Source organism: Dendrobates tinctorius, unplaced genomic scaffold (assembly GCF_039654945.1).
Source record: "Dendrobates tinctorius isolate UK_male_01 unplaced genomic scaffold, ASM3965494v1 ptg000145l, whole genome shotgun sequence".
Lineage (NCBI taxonomy): Eukaryota > Metazoa > Chordata > Amphibia > Anura > Dendrobatidae > Dendrobates > Dendrobates tinctorius.
Genome location: NW_027361812.1, coordinates 1,754,036 through 1,770,504, shown reverse-complemented (window position 1 = coordinate 1,770,504; position 16,469 = coordinate 1,754,036). Strand labels below are relative to the sequence as shown.

Genomic DNA, 16,469 nt, shown 5'->3' with positions numbered 1-16,469 from the left:
GCACACTGCCCCTCAAGCACCTTCCCTCACAGTCCTTGCTCCAACCCAGTATATTCCCCGAAGACCAATTTATATGAGGGGAATGACAACAGAGCCACGGAACTCCGAGAAGCACCTGGTCGATGCCATCTGGCAAAATGAACAGGGACAAAGTCTCGTGGTGAGATGGTGAGATTGAGAGCCCAAGAGGTGCTGTCTGGTGGGTAACCTGATATGGTAAAGGTGCACCATTAATCACCCTGATGGTCAAGGGATGGGGCAGTAGCATCAGTGGAATAGTGTGCTTTTGGGCGAAGGACGAGGACATGAAATTTCCTTCTGCCCCGGAATCCACCGTGACCTCTACCTCCCAGGTGGAAGTACCGCTATCCAACGTCCCCCGAAATACTGGTTTGGGGGAAAAGGGTTTCATATCAGGTAGACCCCCACCTACTACCATGGTACGTGCTCGTTGTTTCAAGCGCTGCGGGCACTTGTTAGCCAGGTGACCAAACTGTCGACAGTGGTAACAGCGTGCGAATCTTCGCGCCGAACTTGACTTGGAACCGGTGCGTGACACCTCCGTGGGTTCAAGAGGTACAGAGAAGGTAGGGGCCAACCTAACCTTCTGTCTGGATTGAGGTCGCTCCAACCCGCGCTCAGTATAACGGAGATCAATGCGGGTAGAGATAGCAATCAGCTCCTCCAGAGTTACGGGAACCTCCCTGGTAGCTAAAGCATCTTTGACATGCTTCGCCAAACCCCTCCAGAACACAGGGACGAGTGCCTTATCAGGCCACTCCAACTCGGAAGCCAGAGTCCGAAAACAGATGGCATAATGGCTGACCGAGCGGGATCCTTGTGTTAGCGCTAATAGCTGGAGTGAGGTCGTGAGTGACTCGTGGTCCCAAAAAGGCCTGCTTTAGAGAGGTTAGAAACTTAGCAGCGCTCAGAACCACGGGGTCATCACGCTCCCACAGCGGCGTGGCCCATTCTAATGCCCTACCCGACAAGAGGGAGACGATAAACCCCACCTTAGCCCGCTCTGTAGGGAATCGCGCGGCCAGTAACTCAAGCTGGATAGAGCACTGGCTCACGAAACCCCTGCAGGAGGCGCTGTCACCAGAAAATTTATTGGGCAACGGGAAGCGGGACAATGTCGGCACAGGCGTGAATGTGGGCACATGCGAGACAGCCTCTGCGACTGCCTGAGCAGCAGCCACTGTAGCATTCACAGTTGAGGTGGAGCTCTCGATAGCTGCCAACCTGCCCTCCAGCTGCCGAATGTACTGTCGTAGCTGCTGCAGGTCCGCCATTATTAGCCATACCCTGGCGCTAGTATAATGTTAGGGACAGCGGAACGCACTAAATATAAAATAACGTAAAGTGCGTTCGCCGCCTGGGGTCCACCGTGCAGAAGGTGTAAACACTGCTGCCAGATAATGGCGGACATACAATATGGCGGTATGACGCACGCGGGCTGAACGTCACCCGGGTGCGCTGAGCGATCTCTCTTAATTCACAGACACGCCTATGTCTTAAACACAAAAGGCTGAGCCTGTTAACGCCACAGGTCTCAGAGAAGTGCACGCACGGTATCTGGTCACAGGAGCTGAACCCTAGGCAGAGGGTCAGCGTCCGTCTAGACCTACCGTGCATACGGCGTCGCTATTGCGGACGCCAAGGGGAGCTGCAGACTGCAGCGTGGCAACAGACACTGCCGCTAATGGACAATGCCCGGTAGCAGGTGAACTGTCGGACGCTAGCACTGTTGATGATGCTGCTGTGGCTTGTGGCTTGCCACTGGCTGGCGCGGACTCTAAGCCTAAGTCCCTGTACACACTCGTAATATCAGAGGTAGGAGATCTTAATGAGTCATTCGCAGGTTCATGCATCCATCATCATTCACACAGTAGGCAACTTGTTATGAATGGGTCACCGATGAGGAAAACAAGACCAAGCCAAGTCATGGAAAACCAGAGAGGTTGGTAACTACGCGGATTGCAGACCCCTGATCCTAACCACACAACTAACAGCAGCTGTGGAGCGTACCTACGATGATTCTAGACGCCGTGTCACAGCCGGAGGGCTAAATAAGCCTAAAGCAAGTAAAGGAGAAATCTAAAACTACCCCAGAGCAGACCCCAAAGGAATAGACAGCCCCCACACATGTATTGACGGTGAGACAAGATGAAAACACGAACACAGGTAGGAAAATAGGCTGAGCAAACGATGGGGCCCACACTAGCTAGAAAGGACAGGAAAGGAAAGATACCGTCTGCAATCACGCCAAAAAAAACCCTGCAAAAATGTCCAACAGTTCTGATAGCAAAAAATACCCTGAAGTCACTAGACTTCTCCCACTATATCAGCACTCTGGCATATTCTGAGAACAGAGCAAAAAGAGGCCAATCTAATAAGGGACAAAAAGCAAACTGGCACATACAGTGACATAAGAGTGGAAATTCAGCACAGCCCCAGCCGGGGTTGGCTGACCACACAAAAAACTGAATAGACCAAACCAAATCAAATCAAATGTGAACATTAGCAAAGACAACTTAGCTTGAGAAGACAGGAACTGAGCTGGAAACTAAGACCTCAGAAGGCAGGAAAAATTCACCAGAATGGGAATACGGAGTCAGCTGTCTTAAATCCAGTCTGAGACTCCAGATGATGTCCAATCCTCTTCCTCATTATCAGGTGGCAGGTCTCTGTTAATTAGATCAGCTTCACTACCTCCTGCCACAACCAGAGGGAGCCCGGAAAGAGAACTCGCAACTCCTCTGTCAGCACAACCAGCTCCCTCACCAGAAACCAGAGTCAGACCAGAAAATGAGTTCACAACACAACTAGAGACTATACTAGCGCATGGCCGAGCAGCTGCACGAACCCGACGCCTAACAGCTAGAGTGTGAGCTTTTTGACACTATGCCAAAAAACCCTCAGGGGTTAAATGTTGCACACAGCCTAGAGAGTATCCCACATAAAGTCAATTAAAACATAACCTTTAATGAACCATTAAAAGGACATAACACACAAAAACATTACAAAAAAGTGCTCATGTGAACCAGTGCTCAATAAAAAATGGTTTGGTCTCACCATTGGTATTAGATATAGCATTCCAGCATCAGGGCGTATCCTGCTGGAGAGACGATCCACTCATGGGGAACCGAGACATGGGAAAACCAGTGTTAATGTAAAGTATTTCCCTACACTCCCTGTCGTGCCCCAGCGTTACTCCTGTCCTAACAAGGACAGGCCCCAAGTGGATCCTGTAGTGGACACCCCCACTGATGAGGGGAAAAATAGACAGAAGCTCCCTACACATTTCTTCCCCAATGGTGGGGATTCATCAGGGGAGTCATATAGATATAAAGCAGTAGGAAAGGATATATAGAATTAGTGTTATCCATTAAGTCCACAGGAAATGCAGTGGCGAGGTGCCTAACAAACTAGTGTGACTGTCCCTGTCACTACCAATTGAAGTCCTGGAGGGGAAAGCACATGGACTCTTGATAAAGACTCCATTATTGGTATGCTCCACCGCAGCGTCTGACATCAGATCGCAAACTGCTACTGATATTAACCCCCTGCATTCCATCAGCTGCTACCGATATTAACCTCCTGTTTTCCAAAATGCAGAACACATGCAAGGAAACGGCCATATTACCTATTGTTTCTAATATCATATTTCATGATTCCAAAGTGTGAATGGTATCATAAACAGGTTAATGCAGCCTCTTCCTATATTCCAAAATACAGGACGCGTGAAACAGAAACTGAGTGTGAATAGCGTCCTAGGGCAATAAATACGGCTGCTACTAATATCAACCCCCTGCATTCCATCAGCTGCTACCGATTACCAGAATCGCATTTAATGCGAACAGAGTGTGATTGACGTCCTAGGGCAAATATATGCTTTATAATGCTTTATATCTATTTGACTTCCCTGATGAATTCCCACCATTGGGGAAGAAACGTGTAGGAAGCTTCTGTCTATTTTTCCCCTTATCAGTGGGAGTGTCCACTACAGGATCCACGTGTAACAACTATCAATCCATTTCTTTAGAAAGCAGATGGACTTAGATAGCTGGCTATTCATATGGGAGCATATGTGTTATTTGTACATGCCTTGACAAAATGCGCAGTCTACCGTCAGTAATATAATAAGAACAAGCCATTAGTTCCTAAAATTATTTGCCTTCCCATTTGTACTCATCCACATACAAATATTTGCAGAATTGGCTTTGCGATAGCGTAACCAAACACACGATAGTGAGTTTTCACAGGAATCGCACAGCCCTGAAAAGTGACAATGGAAGCCTGGCACCCCTTGGATACTATCAGAGAAATATGCACATGAAGGTCGGTGGACAGCAGTGATCCCGGCAACTGCACTTGTGTTGTACATTTGTGTCTTTGTATTGTTCTGTTTGTTTACAAATCTGAAAATATTGTACAAGAATAATACAGATACAATATGGACTATTGAAGCACTAAGGGTCACGTGGACCTTCAGCAAGATGTGTAGTCCTGGCTACTGATTGCCTGCTACACCAATGCTTTCAGATTTTTCAATTTATTTATTTTTTTCAACCCAAAGTACAGAATCGCCACATAGAATAGAGATCAGAGTCCGATAAAGTCGAGGTTGTGACATAGCATCATAACCAAATTAGTAACAAGGTCAGCAACATTGGAGCAAAAAATAAAAAAAACAACTAAGAGAACATGTAAGTTGTCAGTGTATAATTGGGGCCAAAAAGATGAACTTACAGTAAGCACATACTAAGGAGTTCTCTGAGGCTTTCAATATTATTAACAGAGGAAGAATGGAAATTATGGAGTGAAGAATGTGAGGCCATTACTGAGCAATGCTGGTGCATAGAAAGTCAGCAAGCTACAGTGGGTCCCAAAAAAGTTATTGGCCACTAAATTACTATTTTCTGCTCCTTCCTTGATCGTCCTCTACTATTCTGGTTCCTTTGATTGCTGGTGTTTGATCTCATGTGTGGTGGTGTGCTAAGCTATAGAGGAACCTGGCATTCACAAGAGGAGCTAGATGTGAGGTCAGTAAATAAAGGGTCTGAATTATGAGGTTTACTTTGGGATCTTCAGAATACATACTGTATATTGGGGTCTGGTTGAGGTTTGTATATTAGAATATGGTCTGAGAATTCTATTCTGGAATTTGTATTTAGTGTTTGAAAATTGAATTCTGTGTTATGTTCTGAGAGCTGAATATTGGGGTATGTTATGGGATCTAATGAAATCAGAATATTGGGACCGGTATAATGTCTCCATTATATGTTCTAAATTATGGATTTTGGTCTGGATTAAAAAGATTATCCAGGTTTTATAAAAACAGCATAAGATTTGAGATAACTTGGAATCCCTTCCCTTTATAGTGTACTAATTATAAAGCTGGATTCAGACAAGTGCATAAAAAAATTCATTTTTGTCAATTTTCAACCGTATGTGAAGTGCATGACAGACGTTTTTATACATCTACGTTTATAAATGTACATGAACAAATAGTGGATGCTATAAGGTTAATCTGTATGGGATCAGATTTTTTTTTATACCCATAGATTTGAATAGGCGACTCTCTGCCAAAATATGGAAGAGGAGAGAGCATGCTGCAATTTTTTTTTCACAAGGACAATCTGTTTGTATGAAAAAACTGTCTGAAAAGACCAATTCAAAACCATTGGTCAGTGTGGTGTTGGTGCCCTATCCGATTAGTACGTATTATAATACTCTACCTGTGTGAAATAGCCTCAAGGCTTCGTTCACACATACATTTTTCTCATCCGTGTGCTATCCATTTATAAAACAGACAAGTTTTAGAAGGGCAAACCCGAACAGTAAAGTTCGGGGTCCCTATCTGTTTGGGTACGGTCCTCGAACATGGACTTCTCCATGAACTTCTACTGTTTGGGTTAAACACCCCGAACATCATGTTTCTCCGACACTGTCATCTACAAGACAGCGCGAGAAACAACAGCGGCACTGTTACCACAAATCAGAGAGCTGCAGTTCCCAGTTCAGATGACGGCGTGAGCCAGCAGCTGTGACCGGCCGTAAAAATATTACCGTCGGTCACAGGTGTCTGCTGACGAGAGAGTACTCCTCCCATAAGCCTACGCCTGCTGTCACTGATAACAGAGAGAGCAGGCGCCACTGATGAGAGTATTCATCAGCCAGCACCTGTGCTAAAAATAACTGAATAATAATAAAAAAAATTATGCGGAGTTTCTTGTATCTTTGATAACCAACACAGGGAAAATTGACAGCTGCGGGCTGTAATCCTCAGCTGTCAGCCTTATCATGGCTGGTTATCAAGAATAGAGGGGCCCCATGCCGTTTTTTACATTATTTAAATTAATAATTTAAAAAAAGGTGTGGGATCCACCCCATTTTTTGACAACCAGCCAAGCTAAAGCAAACAGCTGGGGGCTGGTATTCTCAAACTGGTAAGGGGCCATGGATATTGCTACCTATAAACTAAAAATAGCAGCCCACAGTCGCCTCAGCAAAGGCGCAACTATTAGATGTGCCAATTCTGGCACTTTTCCTAGCTCTTCCCACTTGCTCTGATGTGTTGGCAAGTGGGGTAATGGTTGGGGTAACCGCTCGTCACTGAAGCTGCGCTCGCAGCACCTCATTGTGTCCTGGTTTTCAGCTAGGATGGTTGCACATCATGGCACCATTCAGGTTGCAAACCAGTTATCGCAGAGATGGATTATGGCGTGGGACAGTATGGGTAATCTTCACTTCGGACAGGTGAGGGATATGGTTGTTTATTATTTTTGTTATTTTACAGGTGACAAGGGCTTCAATGGATTAGGCGTAAGGAGGTCACTATAACTGTGTTTTTTTATTTTTATTTCAAATAAAGGAGTTTGTGTCTTTCTTTCAAATAAAGGATTTAATTCTGGCTGTGTCTTTTTCACAATCTTACTATGGGGTTTGTAATAAAGGATGTTTTATAGACGCCTCTTCATTGCTAACTTGTGTGCTTGATGTCAGCAGCCATAAAACAGATGATATCAACCCTACAGCCATTACCACTGCAACTGTCATGGGATCGCCGTGACCGAGAGGAGCCAGAAGACCATGCCCTCTGATTTCTCCTACTCCTGCATTGACTAGAAGCACTTCACCTTAATGTTAAATGGTGCAGATTTCTTTTAGCAGTCCATTGGTTAATATACTCAGTTGAGAGCTCCTGGAAGCTTTCCTGCTTTAAGGCTCTCATCTGTTCACTGTTGGCTACTCCCTTCTCCTATATAAACTGGACTCTGGCAATCAGGAAATGCCAGAGTTAGCTTCTTTACTGCGTGGTTCAGGAGTTGGTGGAGTATTGTTTGAGAAGGCGTTTGGTGGATTTATCTAAGACTGTTGCTAGGTTTTTGGTTGTGTGCAAATCCTCTCCCTCTCATACTTTGTTTTTTCACCCATCCATCACTCCCCGGTGTCTCTCTCGGCTGTTTGTGTGTGCATTTTTATAACTGAATGGGTTCCGGGTAACATTCTGGTACCCAAACCAAACTTTCTTTTAGATGTTCGGCCAAACCCGAACATCCACGGGCTCATCCATCACTACGAGGACCACAAATGACCCATAGACTATAATGGAACAAATCATACATTCTTTTTAACTGATTCAGGTCCTATTCTCATCCGTTTTCTGACATATCAAGCTCGTCCATTCAAATATATAGGAATTTGTTATAAAATGGAATGGATAAAAGAAAAAACATCAGTTTTTCCCTTTTTTTTTCTGATCAATTACTATGAGTCTATGGAAAAAAATACAGTTTCCCTTCTTCAGTTTTAAGAAATGAATGAAGGGAAAAAATAGGCAAAAAAAGGACGAAAGGTGGGAAAAAATGGCTATTTTTTATGGCTGTAAAAATGAAAATGGATTTGTGAATGTAACCCGAGGGCAATATACTGGGAATATTTATAGGAAAATGGAAATTCTAGGGAAGTCTGACCCCCTAACCAGCAACGTATGCATAAACCTTGCCCATTTTACAGCTGAAACATCTTTAGAAAAATTATAAATAAAATGACCAGTGATAGATTTGCTATATTTTATGTTACAGAGAACCTGTCAGGTTGCCCATGCCTTCCAATCTGTGGACCGCCTTGTATAGAGAAGGAGGCGCTGAGTAGTATGATAGATCGCTTTGTGGGAAAAGATTCACTATAAGGCTGGTTTCACACATCCTGATATTTCCGGTACCGGAAAAAACAGTACCGGAGAAATCCGTGTCCATGTGTCAATTTGCCACATTCGTGTGCTTTCCGTGTGTGATCCGTGTGCTGTCCATGGGTGCGTGTCCGTGTGTTGAAACAATTTGTTTCAATGTTAACCCTATGACTTTTAAAATGCACATGGACGCCATCCGTGTGCGGTACGTTTTTACACGGACCCATTGACTTGAATGGGTCCGTGTGATCCATGCTGTCACTTAAAAACGGACATGTCAGCGTGCTTTGTACATGGACACGTGGTTCGTGAAAACACACTGACATGTGCACAGACCCATTCATTTGAATAAGTCTACGTGTGTCAGTGTCTCCGGTTCGTGAGAAAACTGTCACCACACGTACCGGAGACACTGACGTGTGAAACCGGCCTAACTTGTATTTGATTAATTGAAATCCCTGGTCTTTGTATAAATAGGAGTCCGGTGGGCGGTCCTACTAGTGATTGACAGCTATCTCTTAATGCAGTCATACAGGCAAGACGGTCAGTCATCAGTAGGACCGCCCAATGGACTTATATACACAGGGGCGTATCTAGGGGGGGGCAACCGGGGCAGTTGCCCCGGGCGCAGCCGGCAGGGGGCGCAGTCCGGGCCGCCTAATGCAGCGGTCCAGTGTCCTCCCTGGCGGATGCGTTCTGCCGCCCCCCTGGCCTGGGAGTCGCCGGCTCTCTGTGTCAGCTGTCAAGCTGTCAGCTGCCGCAGAGAAGGTGCGCGTGCCGGCTCCCAGGGAACAATTGTACTGGCGTCTGTATAGACGCCAGTACAATTGCAGCTCTGACCGCCGGGCCAGAGCGACGTCAGCAGCGTGACATGTCATGTGATCACGCTGCTGACGTCACTCCCCGGCGCCCAGAGTGAACGCTCAGCGCTGGTGGTAAGTGTGCTCCACTGTGGAGCTGAAGAAACCACTGAAGATGGGGGGTGTTAATGTGTGGCGATGGGGGTTAATGAGTGGGGATGGGGTTAATGCGTGGGGGGGGTTAATGAGTGGATATGAGGTTAATGTGGGTATGGGGATTAATGTGTGGGGGGGTTAATGAGTGGAGATGGGGTTAATGTGTAGTGGGGTTAATAAGTGGGGATGGGGGTTACTGTGTGGGGGGGTTAAAGAGTGGGGATGGGGTTAATGTGTGGGGGGGTTAATGTGAGTGGGGGGTTAATGAGTGGGGATGGGGGTTAATGTGTGTGGGGGGTTAATGAGTGGGGATTGGGGATAATGTGTGTGGGGGGTTAATGAGTGGGGATGGGGGTTAATGTGTGTGGGGGGTTAATGAGTGGGGATGGGGGTTAATGAGTGGGGATGGGGGTTAATGTGTGTGGGGGGTTAATGAGTGGGGATGGGGGTTAATGTGTGGCAGGTTAATGAGTGGGGATGGGGGTTATTGAGTGGGGGGTTAATGAGTGGGGATGGGGGTTATTGAGTGGGGATGGGGGTTAATGTGTGTGGGGGGTTAATGAGTGGGGATGGGGGTTAATGTGTGGCAGGTTAATGAGTGGGGATGGGGGTTAATGTGTGTGGGGGGTTAATGAGTGGGGATGGGGGTTAATGTGTGTGGGGGGTTAATGAGTGGGGATGGGGGTTAATGTGTGGCAGGTTAATGAGTGGGGATGGGGGTTATTGAGTGGGGGGTTAATGTGTGGCAGGTTAATGAGTGGGGGTGGGGGTTATTGAGTTGGGGGTTAATGTGTGTGGGGGGTTAATGAGTGGGGATGGGGGTTATTGAGTGGGGGGTTAATGAGTGGGGATGGGGGTTAATGTGTGTGGGGGGTTAATGAGTGGGGATGGAGGTTATTGAGTGGGGGTTAATGAGTGGGGATGGGGGTTAATGTGTGGCAGGTTAATGAGTGGGGATGGGGGTTATTGAGTGGGGGTTAATGTGTGTGGGGGGTTAATGAGTGGGGATGGGGGTTATTGAGTGGGGGGGTTAATGAGTGGTGATGGGGGTTAATGTGTGTGGGGGGTTAATGAGTGGGGATGGGGGTTATTGAGTGGGGGGTTAATGAGTGGGGATGGGGTTAATGTGTGTGGGGGTTAATGAGTGGGGATGGGGGTTATTGAGTGGGGGGTTAATGAGTGGGGATGGGGGTTAATGAGTGGGGATGGGGGTTAATGTGTGGCAGGTTAATGAGTGGGGATGGGGGTTATTGAGTGGGGGGTTAATGAGTGGGGATGGGGGTTATTGAGTGGGGGGTTAATGAGTGGGGATGGGGGTTATTGAGTGGGGATGGAATTAATTTGTGGAGGGTTAATAAGTGGGGATGGAATTAATGTGTGGGGGGTTAATGAGTGGGGATGGGGGTTAATGTGTGGGGGATTTGGAGTGGGGGGTACATAATGTGTGGGGGATTTGGGAGAAGGGACGGGGGGTTAATGAGTGGGGATGGAATTAATGAGTGGGGATGGGGGTTATTGTTTGGGGGGGTTAATGAGTAGGGATGGGGTTAATATGTGGGGGATTTGGAGTGGGGGGTACCTAATGTGTGGGGGGATTTGGGAGTGGGGATGGGGGTTATTTAATGTGGGGGATTTGGAGTGGGGATGGGGGTTAATGAGTGGGATGGGGTTAATGTGTGGAGGATTTGGAGTGAGGGGTACATAATGTGTGTGGGGGATTTGGGAGTGGGGATGGGGGGTTATTTAATGTGTGTGAGGGATTTGGAGTGTGGATGGGGGGTATTTAATGTGTCTGAGGGATTTGGAGTGTGGATGGGGGTTACTTAAAGTGTGTGAGGGATTTGGAGTGGGGATGGGGGGATTTAATGTGTGTGGGGAGATTTGAGGACACAGAGTATGTGTGAGGAAACAGTATGGGGGTTGGGTGCAGACAGTATGGGGAGCGAACGGGTTAATGTATGTGTACACAGTATAGGGAGTCAGGGGTATGTGTGAGCAGACAGTATAGAGAGTGAGGGGGTAAATATATGATGAGACAGTATGGTGAACAGAGGGATGTTAGAGGAGGGAGGGGAATAGTGTGAGGTGACAGTATATTGCAGACATTTTTATTTAGGGGCATTATAATGACACTTCTATCTTTAAGGGGATCGTGTGGAGATTTGCTGCAGAAGACCGGAGAAGATGGAAGTCTGCAGAGATGAGATGTGGATGAGAAAACTCATCATGGGGTCTAGAAGAAAAGGTGACTGACTGCAGAGACGACGTCATCTATAAGGTACTTGGATGTAAATGTTATTTGTGCTACTGACTTATTCTCATGTGTTTATTTGTTAGGAACATTACAGGGGTTGTCCAGGTTTGCGCTGAGTCTGCTGTCATTCTATGTGACTGCAGACTTCTGAATTCTCACAGTGCTCACTGAACGCCGTTAGGATTCTCTCGTGCTGGTAATTTACATACATACGGTCACATGCTGACTAGACACGTGTGGCCTCACTCAATGAAAGTGAACGGAGCGAGGCCGGGCACGTCTAGTCGGAATGTGGCCAGAAGTATACAAATCACATACTTGTGCTGACATGACTGTACATCGGCAAGGGAGAATCCTAAAAGTGTGCAGTGCATTCGTTGTGAGAATTCAGAAGCTGCAATGTCAGGATTCAGCTCTGCAGGTTGCAGTAGTCATCACATGGACACTTCACTCATGTGCGATTTTCATACTTGACAACGAGCTTCTCTTCCTGCTTTCAGTTTTTTACTGAACATTGAGAGCATTAGGGAGAGCGGCTCGTGGGTACATGGCTAAGTGTGCAAGTCGCATGTGTGCTTGGGGGGTGGGGGCGCTGAACCAAATTCTTGCCCCGGGTGCCAGGAAGCCTAGATACGCCTCTGTATATACACAATCTCCAGAATTTCAATGATTAAAATACAAGTTTTACTGGAACTTTTTCTACATAACGTTACAGGCTGTGATCAGCTCCTTCCCTATAACACCCGGCCTGCAGATCAGATACCATTTTCAATATACTGGCGCCACTTTTTCCTCTAGATCTATGCCTGCACAGTTGGTTTTGGCAACAGATTCCGGTGGAGAATTCCATAATGCAGTATAGCTGCTAAGGGCTCATTCACATGTCTGATTTAGATCCAAGGCCGTGTAAGTCGCATCGCGCTTGGATAACATCTGAGTGTGGTCTGATTTTCATGGACTGTCAGAATGAAGACGGCGGGGAAGCTTTCTTTTTAATTTCTCCACATAAAAAAAAAATAAAAAATGACACTTGGAGCACAAAAAAAATCATCAAATGTGTGACTGAGCCCCAATACGCACCTCATGGAGCTTTTATCTCTTATTTTCCTGACCACAATTGTATCTCTGCCTCTCACTTTCCAGCTGCAGCTTCTGCTCTGATGTTTTCTCACCTACATAGAAATAAATAAATATAAAATAAATTACAGTTCAAAACTGAATCCACTCAGATTCCAGTCACAAACGACAGAGGAAAAACTACACAGGCCGGACAAGTCGCGACGACGCAGAGGTATGGCGGCCATTTTGGCGTAGACTACAGTTTGCAATGTTACTGTTTGTGTGTTTGGTCTCCGAGACGATGGCCGCTGTCACTGGCTGAGGAGCCCAGTGACCTGTGTGGCTTCTCTTACCTGTCATGTAGTAGGAGCGCCGCCAGCCTGCTTATCCTGCCGGTAATGCAGACGTGTAGCGGAGAGCAGGACACCCGGCTCCCCCATGTACAGGAGCCCGCAGCCCGCTAGCACCTGCTCCTCCACCGGGACACAGACTGACAGCATGCAAGGTGAGTGTGTGACCTGTGCCCGCACTGCAGGACAGCAGCCATGGAGCCTGTGTACAGCCTGACAGGATCCTGGCTGTCTTCTCCATGGCGTCCCTGCAGACAACAACACAGCAAATGTCAATTGCTCACTTACATCTTTTGGTCAGGGCCGGTGTAAGGCTGTGGCCCTGAGCAAAGTACATAGTGGGGGCCCCAAGTGCTGAAAATGTTCTGCATCAGCACCGAAAGTAATGACAGCGCGGTGCACCATCCACAGGACTGCTGCTGCCTGTGATCGGCCGCAGCGGTCATCCTGTGATGCAATGTTCCAGGCGCCTTGTCTGGTGTGCTGCAGCTAATCACTGATCACGGCGGTGCTATGAACGGTGTCATCACTTTCAGACCATGGAGAGGATGATGGTGGGGAGGGAGTATGATCTGTTTTGTTATTTGTAGTCAGTCCGAGCCACTGGCGATATTACATTATGTTGGACAACCCCTGGAAAGAAGCAGAATTCTTACTATTATTCAGGTGTGTTTGTTTTCCTTAATTTTTGGGGATTTTTTGTTACTTTTTTTTACTTTATAATTTATAGTTAGAGTCGGCCCCCAAGTTGTACTTGTATTCCCCCAACCACACACCAACATTTAAGCCTGCGTCCACACAGGGAAGGGCTCACCTCTCTCCTGGCCAATGTTATTTGCAGAGAAAAAGGATCATGACTGCATTGTATGAGTACAGCCTAAAGCCCCCGTTACACACTGCAATATCGCTGTAAAGTCACCGATTTTGTGACGTTATAGCGATATTGCTAGCGATATCGCTGCATGTGATACTTACCTCCGACCGGCTCCCCCGCTGGTTATCGCTGATTGCGCGAGAAGCTCCTGGACCATTCCTCGTCGGCCACTTCCTGCTGGGCTTCCTTCGGCGCCGACGAGCGACGCGTGGAGCCGGGCGGGAGGACGTCAGGATCACCGCGTCTGACAGGTAAGTAGCGATCCCCGTCCCCAGCGATGTCGCTGGTGAGATCTGCCTGTGTGGCAGCTCACTAGCGACCACCTAGCGATTCACCAGCGATCCTGACCGCGTCATATCGCTAGTCTGGATCGCTGGTGCATCGCTAGGTGTAACGGTACCCTAAGTGTGCTGTTTCATTGACACTGAAACACACTGGCGGACACAGATAGACAAGGGTCGCTGTGCAAGAACAATATATGGGCCTTTTTTTGACCAATAGCCTATCATAATGGGGTACTGAAAGAGAGAGCAGAGGAAATTGCAGAACCACTAGCCAGAATCTTTGAAAAATCCCGGAGAACAGGGGAAGTCCCAGAAGATTGTAGAAGGGCAAATGTTGTCTCTATCTTCAAAAAAGGCAAGAAGATGGAGCCAGGAAATTACAGGCCAGAGAGCTTTACTTCTATACCACGAAAGATCTGTGAACAAATTATTAAACAGCATGTATGTAAGTACTTGGATACGAATACAGTAATTAAGCAGCGGCAGCATGGTTTTGTAGCAAACAAGTCATGCCAGGCTGATCTAATTTCCTTCTATGATGGAATCACTGACTGGGTGGATCAGGGAAATGCGGTAGATATACTATATCTTGACTTCAGCAAAGCATTTGATAAAATTAAGTGGGTTCATAACTGGCTCAGTGATTGTATTCACGGAGTGGTAATAAATGGTTGCACATCCAATTGGAAAAGTGTTTCCAGTGGGGTACCAAAAGATCTAGTTAAGGGAAATAAAGGTAAACTACTGTATATACTCAAGTATAAGCCGACCCGAGTATAAGCCGACCCCCCCCCCCCTAATTTTGCCACAAAAAAACTGGGAAAACTTTTTGACTCGAGTATAAGCCTAGGGTGGAAAATGCAGCAGCTACTGGTGAATTTAAAAAATAAAAATAGATACCAATAAAAGTAAAATTAATTGAGACATCAGTAGGTTAAATGTTTTTGAATATCCATATTGAATCAGTAGCCCCACATACAGTTCATGATCGCTCCATAAGATGCTCCATACAAAATACACCCCATATAATGCTGCACAAAGGTTAATAATGGCTCCATAAGATGCCCCATATGCTGCTCCATAAAGGTTATGGCCCCATAAGATATTCCATAGATTATGCCCCCATATGCTGCCCCCATAAGATGCTTCATAGATTATTCCCCCATATGCTGCCCCATAAGATTCTCCATAGATTATACCCCCATATGCTGCCCCCATAACATGCCCCATAGATTATTCCCCCATATGCTGCCCAATAAGATGCCCCATAGATTATTCCCCCATATGCTGCCCCCATAAGATGCCCCATAGATTATTCCCCTATATGCTGCCCCCATAAGATGCTCCATAGATTATTCCCCATATACTGCCCCTATAAGATGCTCCATAGATTATTCCCCATATACTGCCCCCATAAGATGCTCCATAGATTATTCCCCCATATGCTGCCCCATAGATTATTCCCCCAAATGCTGCCCCCATAAGATGCCCCATAGATTATTCCCCCATATGCTACCCCCATAAGATGCCCATAGATTATTCCCCCATATGCTGCCCCCATAAAATGCCCCATAGATTATGCTCCCATAAGATGCTTCATAGATTATTCCCCCATATGCTGCCCCCATAAGATGCTCCATAGATTATTCCCCCATATGATGCCCCCATAAGATGCTCCATAGATTATGGCCCCATGTGCTGCCTCTGCTGCTGCTGCATTTAAAAATAAAAAAAATGACATACTCACCTCTCCGTCGCTGGGGGCCAGGTGCCGGTGTCACTGCTGGCACCTGAGATACTCACCTGTCCTGCGTCCATGGCTGCTTGCTGCTGTCTGGCACGTCATCTGTCAGTGACGTTCAGACTGCAGGGGGCGTGGCGCGCAGTAACCACGTCACCGCGCCCTCTGCTGTCTGAACGTCATCGACAGATGACATGCCAGACAGCAGCAAGCAGCCAAGGACGCAGGACAGGTGAGTATCGCTATACTTACTCGTCCTGGCGCTGTCTCTTCAGCCCCCAGCTTCTTCGCGATCTCCCTTCCTGCCTTCAGCCGTCACGTGGTACCGCTCATTAAAACTCATGAATATGCGCATATTCATGAGTTTAATGAGCGGTACCATGTGACCACTGAAGGAAGGAAGGGAGATCGCGGAGAAGCTGGGGGCTGCAGAGACAGCGCCAGGACGGGTAAGAATAACCGCCCCCCCTCCCCCTCCGACCCCCTGGTGTATATGACTCGAATATAAGCCGAGAGGGTGACTTTCAGCCCAAAAAAATGGGCTGAAAATCTCGGCTTATATTCGAGTATATACGGTAATCAAATTTGCAGACGTTGCAAAGCTAGAAGTGATAGATAACACTAGAGAAGACAGAGAAGGGATTCAGAAGGATCTAGATAATCTTGAACAATGGGCAGCAGCTAACAGAATGGTATTTAACAGGGATAAATACGAGATTCTACATCTGGGAAAGAAAAATGAAAATTACAT

At 46.8% G+C, this 16,469-nt stretch overlaps 1 protein-coding gene and 1 long non-coding RNA gene across 3 annotated transcripts in view; one reads left to right on the top strand and one right to left on the bottom strand.

Annotated features, from left to right (window-relative positions):
- The window catches only part of LOC141049557 (uncharacterized), a 69,398-nt gene extending 56,510 nt beyond the window's left edge, over nt 1–12,888 (bottom strand). The window contains exons 1-2 of the long non-coding RNA XR_012220389.1: nt 12,823–12,888; nt 12,491–12,582 (exon numbers count right to left, since the gene is read on the bottom strand). This is a non-coding gene — a long non-coding RNA (uncharacterized lncRNA). The remainder of the gene's footprint in view (nt 1–12,490; nt 12,583–12,822) is intronic.
- Nucleotides 12,671–16,469, top strand: part of CDADC1 (cytidine and dCMP deaminase domain containing 1) — a 44,627-nt gene continuing 40,828 nt past the window's right edge. Inside the window, exon 1 of one of the 2 annotated variants that reach the window (XM_073546107.1) lies at nt 12,671–12,701. Coding sequence is in view for 1 of the 2 variants with exons in the window: in XM_073546106.1 (XP_073402207.1) it covers nt 12,908–12,974 (67 nt within the window). In the remaining variant the exon portion in view is untranslated. Of the gene's footprint in view, nt 12,702–12,836; nt 12,975–16,469 lie in introns of those variants that run through there. The other variant, XM_073546106.1, reaches the window with a different exon arrangement.